This window comes from Egretta garzetta, unplaced genomic scaffold (genome assembly GCF_000687185.1).
Source record: "Egretta garzetta isolate BGI_Z169 unplaced genomic scaffold, ASM68718v1 scaffold287, whole genome shotgun sequence".
Taxonomy (NCBI): Eukaryota; Metazoa; Chordata; class Aves; order Pelecaniformes; family Ardeidae; genus Egretta; species Egretta garzetta.
In genome coordinates this window covers 749,606-759,519 of record NW_009260435.1, presented here as the reverse complement: position 1 = coordinate 759,519, position 9,914 = coordinate 749,606, and the positions used below count along the sequence as shown (strand labels likewise).

The following is a 9,914-nucleotide window of genomic DNA, read 5'->3' as shown; positions in this document are numbered from 1 at the left end:
ATGCATCTTAAATGACGCGATTAATCTAATTGCCGTACTGGATGCCCTGGCTGGTATCTCAGGCCATTGGTCTGGGACTGATGCTGCTGAAGTGGGGTTCGGGTCAGCCTGACACCATTCTTGCTCCTATGGTGGTGTGGACTGCTTCCGAAGCTGAAATTGCAAGCAGCTGATCTGGTCCTGAGGGTCTGAGCTCTGACTCGGGGCTCTAGCACATTGTGTTGCCACAGATGGGGCAGGTGGTGTAGCTGCTCTTGTCCATGTTTTTAAAAGAAACAGTCTCCTGGGTTCTGAAGTGGAATTTGGGAGTCTGGTTGCCAAGCCCAGTTAATCAGGTGGTACTTGGCCTAAATCTGGGTTTTTTTCCTGTAGAGAGATGGAAACTATTTTGGGGACAAGGGAAGTGCTCCTTTTCTGCCCCAAGCACCCCTGAGCTCATGAGGACTGGCTCTGCGGTGCCGTCAGGAGTGGTGTCTCAGGTTGGCTTCAGACTGGCTTAAGTGAAGGAGCAATCCAAAACTAGGCCAGGATGCTGAGCTGATCAGCACACTGATAAGCTGTCACTTTCAGAGACCAACGGGTGTCTGAGGCCAGTCTCGGTTCTGCTTTGCCCAGTCCTTCTAACATTCTGCCCATCCCACTAACAAGGCGCTGCAACATGCTCTAAGCAAGCCTGAAGCCTCTGGCCTGTCAGGGGCAGGAGTGCTGGTGTAGCTGCCCGCTGGCCTTTAGCAGAGCAGGGTGTGGTGGAAAGACCCACTCAGACTGGGTCTGCCAGTTGCTGTCCTGGCTCTTGATCCCCGTGTACCTACGCAGTACAACTTCACCTTCTGCATAGGTTCAGTACCTCGCACTGTTTCAGATGAGAACCGAAATCACGATGTAAAAGTGCCCAAAGGGAACTGTCTTGCACAGAGCTGAAGCTCAATGCCGCAGAGTATCACCTCGGAGCTGAGCAGTTTGTACATTGCTCTGTGTCAGTAGCAGTGTTGTAATGACAAATCCAGTTTGGGATCCTTGGAACACGTAGCCTGGACACAAGTGAGAAGCTCGAGGGCTTTGCAGAATGGCCTTGGCCATGCTGAAGTGTCAAAGATGCCTTGGCAGTGTGACAAGCTCCCTGTAATGTGTGGGATTTCGTGGTCTGGGGTGGATTGAAGCCTGGCTTTCTAGTTCTAACTCACCGTCCTTGTGTGTTTGCTCCAAACAGCTAGAAGAGGAGGAACAGGAGGACAAATTTGAGCTGACGGTAGGAGTGAGTGACCCGGAGAAAGTTGGTGAGTTAACAGTGTCCTGCTGTGTGGTGAAGCACAGTTAGACAAGCTAGGCTTGGCAGTAGGACCCAACGCAGCTGTCTTCCACATGCCACAACTCCGGCTTTCCAGCTCTCTGCAAGTGCAAGCTTGGTCCTGGAGTAACTTCTCCAAGGCTTCTTCTAACATCTAGAAGAAATGAAGCTCCACAATGCAAAATGCCAAGGTCACAAACGAGCGAGGCAGAAGCAGGTCCTGGAAAGCTGGGGACCTCAAAGGCAGGGAGCCAGGAGCAGGTTTTTTGGGAGGGTGGAACCTGATGCTTGCAGTAGCAGAGCAGTGTCTGGAACTGTGGTGGCCAACTTGACTTGGCCCCCAGGCAGCACTGTCCTGTGTGCAGGTGGCAGGCAAAACTGTCTCAGCCTAAAATTAAGTGTATTATTCCGTGCTCTGCCACCTTCCCTAGCATCCATGCTCGCCAAGGAAGCAGCTCTGGCTTCAAACTGAGAAGCAAGAGGGGGGCTTCTCTGTTGAAAGTGGGGGTCAGAGGAACTTGGCCAGCTACGTGGCAGTCCCCGGGGTGCAGAGAACCCCAAGTAACGTCTGATCCCAGCCGGTGGAGCAGCGTTATGTATGGCAGCTTGTTCTCACTCTGTGCCTCATCATTTCTGGAGCTGAGAGGTGCACTGACTTGTAAATCAGAGGCATATCAGGGATGGCATCACACATCTTCACATGCCCTTCAGTTGAACTACCAGGTAAACCCTCCTTTTGCCAAACAAGGGGATTTCTGTGTTAGCTGGAGACAGCTGCCCGTGATGTTTTGGAATCAAACTGCATGCAGCCAGGGGCTGTCTGACCTGCATCCACTGAATAGACTGCTTCATGTGCTGCACAGCTGCCGAATTGTTGCATGCTGAGCAGATGTGTGGAGTTGGCCCAAACGCTGTTGGGGTAACAAGTGCCTGATTGTCGGTGTTGGCTGCCTTAGGAAGTAAAAGGAGGGCTAAGCAGTCGGGTCGGGGAAATGCCTAGTGGGCAGGGGTCCAGGGTCCCGCAGCGAGGTGCTGCCTGCAGTCCTGTGCAAAGATTCTGGGGCCCCATCAAAACTGGAATTGCTGAAGCAGGCAAAGGCTGGAAGATTGCAGGAGCCTTGTGCTTTGCATTCAGGTGACACTGCTCATCTTGTGATGCTAATGCCTTCCTTCTGTTTTCCGCAGGGGATGGCATGAATGCGTATGTAGCCTACAAAGTGTCGACGCAGGTATGTCTAACTCGTTGCTCCTATGATGGGGTGTCATTATTTTTCCATGCTTAAAGATGGCTGGACTGTCCTTTCTTGGCCAAGCCAGTGGTGACCTAAATAGACAGGAGGCCTGAATACCTTGTTATATGGATTCAGGAGTTATAATCCACTCCTACAGATCAAAGGATGAGCCTAGCTGAGAAGTAGGTTTTGAACCTATTTGGAAGAAGGCTGTTCGTTTTTGGTTTTTTGTTTTTTTTTTTTTCCAGCCAGTTATCTCTTTGCAGTGCTGGCTGATAGCGGTGCTCAGCATTGGAGCAAGCAGCAGGAAGGACATCTGTTAGGGAGAGCCCCAGATGCTGGGGCTGTTACTAATGGTTCCGTGCCGATGGTCGCATCGGATGAAGCCGACCTGAACTCTGCTCTCGCTGAAGAGCTGCTGCTGTAGCTAGTTTCGTGTCAGGACCTGCTCTCCTGGGCTAGTTGCAAGAAATCAAGCCTTCTGCAGCTGGGAGCTGTGGGATGCTTCTCTGAGCTCTGCAAAAAACTGTTCCTAGCTGTCTGTATGGTGGCTGCTGGACTACAGGCATCCTGTGGTCTGAAGCTGATGGTGTGTGAAGGGGAACAGGGGACTTGTTAGCCTCCACTCCTGCTCTGTGAGAATGGTCAAAAGCCACTGATGGCTCCTCTAGTTTTAAGGTGATAAAGTCTGACCTGACAGCAGTCCCTGTTCCTGCAGGGAGCAGGGATGATGGGATTAGGCAATGGGCAAGGCTTACCATGCAGCCTGTGGCTGCAGGACCAGCTGCTCTGTTATTTACTGGCATTAATACTGCTTCTTGGGAGTTCTCCAAGGAGAACTGTTAGGAGGCAAGCTGCTGAAAACCTAGGCCGAAGCTTGCTCTATTCATTCCTCATATCTTGCAGAGCCCAAGCTGTCCTACTTCATCCCCAGAAGTGACGGCAGATAGAGCTAGCAAGGCTGTGCGTGCAGGGTTGAGCTTCCCTGGGCAAGTCTGATCCGAATCTTGTCTCTTTTCCCCCCCAGACAAGCATGCCAATGTTCAGGAGCAAGCAGTTCTCAGTGAAAAGGAGGTTCAGTGACTTTCTGGGTCTCTATGAGAAGCTGTCGGAGAAGCATGCCCAAAATGGGTTCATCGTTCCTCCACCGCCTGAGAAGAGTCTCATAGGTGAGTGGTGGAGATGCAGAGCACTAGAGCTGGTCCTAAGGCGAGCTTTGTGCCCAAGGGACTGGCCTGCCTGCAGGCTCAAAGTGAGGGGGAAGCTGCAGGGCAGCCGTGGGAAGCAGGTGTGGAAAATAATCTGGGTTCTGTGGCACAGACAAAATTCTGCTGGCTCAGTACTTGGAGCTCTGGGCTCAAAGCATCGTTCAAGTTTGTAGATGCCGCTGTATCTGCTTGACATAGAGTAAAACCTTATCCTCTGCACTGTCACTTGAACTGCTGTTGACTTGAGTCCAGACCTGTAGTCTTGCCTAGACACCCGAGTCCAGCCCTTCCACTCTTGCCTGGCATCGCTTTCCCTCTTCTCTGGATGTCGACTTCTGCTAGACATTCGGTATAGGCAGATTTCAGATTTCGAAGTAGCCCTTGTTGGTGCAAGCTCTCATTCTCCTTTTAAAATGCCTCTCCTCTACTGTCACTGATAGTCTGTACTTGGTAACAAACCCTGCTCCCTTGTGTGTGGAGTTCGAAGCAGCTCATTAATTGTGTCTTCCTTCTGTGCTAGGAATGACCAAAGTGAAAGTTGGGAAGGAAGACTCCTCCTCTGCAGAGTTCCTAGAAAAAAGACGGGCTGCTCTAGAGAGGTACAGACCCCAACAGCTCTCCCCTCATGCCTGAACCAAGCAAGGGACCTCTGAAAGGTCAGACTGGCTGAGCTCTCCTCCCTGCATGAGAAAAGCCGTCTGCTTCTAGGTTTGCCGTGAACCTGGAGGCTGCCAAAGAGTTGCAACTGGAGAGAGTTGCTTTGACTCTATAAAACGGACTCCTGCTTCTAAAGCCCCTGCTGGTGTTTGGTCTAAATCTGCCCAAATTCAGAACTGAGCTGTTTCAGGAGCCCAAAAATAAGGATTTTAAGTAATGGTGCAAACAGTGCAGATCAGGTGAGAAATAATTCTATCAACCTGCACCCAAACTACACAGCCACCAGTGGCCTTTGCTCTGCCACCTGTGTTGACCGCTGTAGTTAGCACTGGGATGTTGATCCCCCCTCCAGCTCCAGCCTCCGAAAGATCTGTTAAAAGCATCATTGTTCAAGATCATTTGGTGTCTCAAGTAACTTTCTTGCTCTAGCACGTGTTAATCAAAGGTCTGGTCTTGTAGTCTGGTCTCACTAGAGTCCCCGGGGAGGTAGGATCATGGTGGGTGGATGAAAACAGCTTGCTGGGCCTGACTTCCAGCTACCGAGCTGCCATTTTGGAGGCAATAACAAGCGCGTTGCAGCTCACTGTGATGGCTTAGAGCCAGGTTTGCTACAATCAAGATAACTTGTGGTGCGTTCCTCTCTGCAGGTACCTACGGAGGGTGGTCAGCCATCCAACAATGCTGCAGGACCCAGATGTCAGGGAGTTCTTGGAAAAGGAGGAGGTCAGTAGCATGGAATAACATAGCTGCAACTACCTTGGAAGCGCAGAAGGAAGTGGTAGACCAGCAGTTAATGAGGCATGATGCTTCAAAGCTCAGTGAGAAGCAGCAGAACCCTGTAAGAGCTTTTAACCAGTGAGGACGAGAACAGGACTCTTCTGTCTGTTGGTGCTTGTCCAAGCACTGTATGCTCACGACAAGCTCTGGCCTAGCAGCTTACATCATGGCGGGGCACACACTGAGAGCGTGGGTAGTCTTTGTTGTCTGAAATCCATGGCAGGAGTGTAGCCCACTCTTTGGAGGTGGTGGGGGGGGGCGGTTTCCCGTGCTGGCTTGCCCTGAGGCTCAGATATTAAGGGAGAGCTGCCCGATGTGGTCCCTGCTCCTCCAAGGAGAGTGTGATCGTGCCCAACTGTGCGCCTGATGTGGAGAATTCAGAGTCTGAGTCCAGGGAGAAACCCTAGCCTGAGTGACTCCAGCACTAATGCTGTGGTGGAGGGCTCTGACACAGGAGCAGATGGAATGGAAACACCTTGCTTTGCTGGTGAGCAGACACAGCTCTGCCTGGAAAACAGTTGTGGCTGGTGTAGAGTATTTCCCAGCACCAAAGCACCGCTCTGCTCCAGTGTCTCCCCACAAACTGCTGCTGGCTTCTGGAGCGATGCTCCAAAGCACTTGTGTGTGCCTGCGTGACCTGTGGCAGCTTGGGCAGCCCTCAGTTCAGGCATTCCAGTAACGTGGCTGGTTCTTAAAGATCTACGTTACCGTGACCAAGCAGAACAGGCAGACCCCAGATGCAGTATAAGGTTTAGGAACTCCTCATCTCTTTGAAAACCATTCCAGTCCCAGTATTTGAAATACTGTACAGGTTGTGCCACTGCTTGGGCAGTGTCTGGCTAATCCTTGGCTGTAGCTGCGAGCCAGAAACCCCGCTGTTAAGGGTCTGTGTGGGAGAATGATGCTGCTGTGGTGGCTGCTGGCCAGGCTGCTTTTACCCCCTGGCAAAGCCAACTTCTCTGTTTCTGTATAGCTCCCGAGAGCAGTAGGCACCCAGACCCTGAGTGGAGCCGGAATACTGAAGATGTTCAACAAAGCTACAGATGCTGTCAGTAAAATGACCATCAAGATGAATGAATCGGACATAGTAAGTATTTGGACACCTCTGGGCTGTCCTGGTGCTTGCTCCAGAGCTGCATGCTCTCCCCAGCTCAAGCTTTGGGTGCGAGATGGAAGGAAAGCTCCGCGGCCCTGCAGCGATGCCGTCTGTGGGAATCACCTCTGGCTTTACCTGTTTCAGTGGTTCGAGGAGAAGCTGCAGGAGGTGGAGTGTGAGGACCAGCGGCTACGGAAGTTGCATGCTGTCGTCGAAACGCTGGTGAATCACAGGAAAGGTAACGAGCTTGGTACCGCTTGCTCTGTAGCTTGGCCCGTGACAGTTTGAGCCTCATGCGGTGCCTGACTGGAGGTCACCAGCGCGCAGGTGTCCTGGGAGGCACTCCTGAGAAGATATGGCAGTGCTTCCTTTCTATAAAGGACGCTCGGTCTCTTCTTCGTGGGAGACAGAAGTCAAACGGTAATCCCACCTCTTCTGTCCAGCCCTGCAAGCTTAAGACAACGGTTTTGAAGTGAACTGGCATCCTGCGGGATGGAGGCTGCCGTAGCAAACCTGAGCAGAGTTGATATTGTTAATTCTGAGCTGTCCTCTGGCAGGGAGCAGGGATGGTTTTTCCCCCTCAGCGTGCTTTGGCTGACTTCTGCAAATCTCTGCCTGTCCTCCCACACTGCTGCTTCCCTTCTCCCTGGCTGGAGCTGCCTGGCCCTCCTCCTGCCGTGCCGCAGAAGCTGTCAGCTCTGACCGAGACAGTGCTGGCTCTTCCAGCTGGTATCTCCTGGGGCTACAGAAAAGCGGCTCCTCGGGCTGAACTCTAGGCTGGGGGCTTTACTTTGCAGAGCACCCGGTGGGAGTGAGGCCCATAGATTTGACTCTCTTATTCCGTTTACTAGAGCTAGCGTTGAATACAGCCCAGTTTGCAAAGAGTCTGGCCATGCTGGGGAGCTCGGAGGACAACACTGCCCTGTCCCGGGCGCTGTCCCAGCTGGCTGAGGTGGAAGAGAAGATTGAACAGCTACACCAGGAACAGGCTAACAACGACTTCTTCCTCCTGGCCGAGCTCCTGGGAGACTACATCCGCCTTCTCTCGGTTGTGAGGGTAAGCACTCCTTTGGGGCAAGCTCTAGGCTATGTGTGCTTGGTCCTAGCACTGATCTCCGGTGTGGCAGGAGGCAGCTGGTCTAAATTCAAGTGCAGGGCATGGTCTGTCTCTGACCTCTCCAGGCAGAGGGTGAACTTGCTGCTTGACCCGTTGTGCACCTGTTGGAGGGGTTGGATTGGAACACGAGGGTATGCGAGGCCTGGCTGTGCTGCTCTTCTCCAGGGGGGATGTGGAGCAGGCTCATGGCTTGCAGGAGGCCTCAGCCCTTCCAGAGGGTGGAGGCTGTGTCTACGCGGAGTCTGCGAGCACTAACCCCGTGATCTGGGTGTTGCAAAAGAGATCTGCCAAGCACCTACTGAGGAGGAGCTTGAGCCTTCAAGTCCCCGCAGTGTGCCTGGTGCACTGGCCTCGCTGGAGACCGAAAGTGAGCCGCGAGTCAGGCGGGCTGACTCGTTCCTGCCCCAAGCTTGTCCTGTCTCTGGGCAGTTGTTTCTGGAAGGCTACAGAGGCCAGAATGCAGCCTAGTGAGTAAGCACAAGTCCCCTTGGTCTGCCAGTCTGTACTGGGAGGTGTGGTGGTGCTCCAGAGCGGGGCCAAGATCTCTGATAGTGCTGGAGGCAATAAGACTTTTCTGGGATGTTCTGATAAGGCACCTCAGTGTTGCCTCAAACTTCTGTCTCTTGGCTGCTCTCTCCTTCTGACTCTGCTTTCTGCGGTTTTATCTCTTTCCCACGAGCTGGCTGGACACTTTCGGAAGTCTAATGGGTCCTCCTTGCTTGGGCTAGTGATTTGCAGGCCTGCTAAAATCATCTGCCACCCCAGCAGATGTCTGCAGGCTGCTGCTGGAGCATGCTCTGTGGTCAGCAGGAGCTGGGAGCGCTTGGCTCTGCAGGAGCTGCTCGTGGTGGGGCTGCTCCTTGTACTGGCTGCTCTCAGCAGGACTGAAAGGGGCTGGATCAGAGCTCGGGGCCAGGCTGGGCATTATGCTTGGGGTGCTGCCAGGTCAGCAGGGGGGGCCTCAGGCCTGCCCAGACTTGTGCTGAACTGTACATGCAGCTGGGGCTTTTCCAATGCCCCTCTCCTGCCAAACCCTCTCAAAGCTGCTCCCGAAGCAGGAGGTGGTTGATGTTTCACCTGGGGTCCCTTGCTGGTAGAGCAAGTCCATGCTCTGGCTCAGCTTTTGTTATAGCTGAGCTGGGCTCAGGACCCGACTGGTGAAGCAGCTGTGCTGTTGGCTGGTGCCCCCCCCTTCCCAAACGTGTGTCTGTCGCTGTCGGCAGAGCTCAGGCTCTGCTCCTTCATTTTCAGGGAGCCTTTGACCAGCGCATGAAGACCTGGCAGCGGTGGCAGGATGCCCAGACCATGCTGCAGAAGAAGAGGGAGATGGAGGCCAGGCTGCTCTGGGCCAACAAACCCGACAAGCTGCAGCAGGCCAAAGAGGAGATCTCTGAGGTAGGGGGTGAGGAGTCGCTGGGGTCTCTGCTCAGCTCCTTCCCCCCGCACTCTGCCCCTGAGCAGCGAGAAGGGGACCTTTTGAGAGGGGGATAAGCCAGCCTTGAGCAAGCCCTGCAGGAAGCCACAGACGCGGCTGTTTTGCGGCCCCACCTCCCGCAGCTTCCTTGCTGAGCTTGCAGCAAGCAGGGAATGCAGCTTGCCATGGCGGCAAAGACCTGAAATGCCGGGCTTTGCTCCAGCAGCACCTCTCACACAAAGAGTCATGGCTACGAAACTGCTCGGAGAGGGGAGCGAAGGCTTCACCTCCCCTCCCCTCCCCTGGCAACGGCGCGCTTCCTCTCTCTGCAGTGGGAGTCTCGTGTGACACAATACGAAAGGGATTTCGAACGGATTTCTGCAGTCATCCGCAAGGAAGTGATACGGTTTGAGGTATGTTTGGCCTAGCCCTCGGCGTGCAGCCTCCAGCTGGTTGGCCTTGATGTGCCTTGGCTGGGAATGCTAGCCAAGGGTCACCTCGGCTCCTAACTCCAGCAGTTGGCAGTATCTGTAAACCTGGTTACAGGGATGAGGTGGGGCATCGCTACTGCAGGAGGAGCTGATGTCTTTGGGCTAAGAGGGGGCTTCTACACAGAGAAGTGTGTCCATTAAAATGAGGGTGGGTGGGCAAAGGTCCTGGGAGCCACCGGGCCAGAGGTGAGCTTCCTCCTCGGCATCTTGTGCTGGTTGCTTCTTGTGGGCAGCTGAGAGTGTCCAACGGAGCCCCAGGAGGAACAGGAAAATCCTGGTGGTTTGTCCTTCCCCCAGGATTTTGTGGTTTGTTCAGCCTGGTGCTCACTCCAGCACCCATCTCTTGCAGAAAGAGAAATCCAAGGACTTCAGAAATCACGTCACTAAATACCTTGAGACGTTACTGAACTCTCAGCAGCAGGTGAGCAGCCCCAGCGCCTGCCCTGCCATGGTTTTACCTCTCGAAGCTCAGCCGTGCAAGTTTGCACTCTGCTTGAGTGTGAACCCCCCTGCCCCGTGGCTCCGTCCTGCTCCACAGGCTGGAGCAGGACAGAATAAAAGCATTGCATCCCCCTTGATGCCTTTGTCATCCCCCCCCCCCCCCCCACCCCCACCTACGCGCCGGCGGCGGGGC

At 53.9% G+C, this 9,914-nt stretch overlaps 1 protein-coding gene across 3 annotated transcripts in view; it reads left to right on the top strand.

Moving 5' to 3' along the window:
- The window catches only part of SNX1 (sorting nexin 1), a 21,941-nt gene that overhangs the window by 8,169 nt on the left and 3,858 nt on the right, over positions 1–9,914 (top strand). For 2 of the 3 annotated variants that reach the window (XM_035899349.1, XM_035899348.1), the window contains exons 4-14: positions 1,211–1,277; positions 2,474–2,517; positions 3,548–3,689; positions 4,249–4,327; positions 5,033–5,108; positions 6,136–6,249; positions 6,403–6,496; positions 7,110–7,315; positions 8,627–8,770; positions 9,122–9,202; positions 9,630–9,701. In XM_035899349.1, the coding sequence (XP_035755242.1) occupies positions 1,211–1,277; positions 2,474–2,517; positions 3,548–3,689; positions 4,249–4,327; positions 5,033–5,108; positions 6,136–6,249; positions 6,403–6,496; positions 7,110–7,315; positions 8,627–8,770; positions 9,122–9,202; positions 9,630–9,701 (1,119 nt within the window). Of the gene's footprint in view, positions 1–1,210; positions 1,278–2,473; positions 2,518–3,547; positions 3,690–4,248; positions 4,328–5,032; positions 5,109–6,135; positions 6,250–6,402; positions 6,497–7,109; positions 7,316–7,540; positions 7,843–8,626; positions 8,771–9,121; positions 9,203–9,629; positions 9,702–9,914 lie in introns of those variants that run through there. The other variant, XM_035899350.1, reaches the window with a different exon arrangement.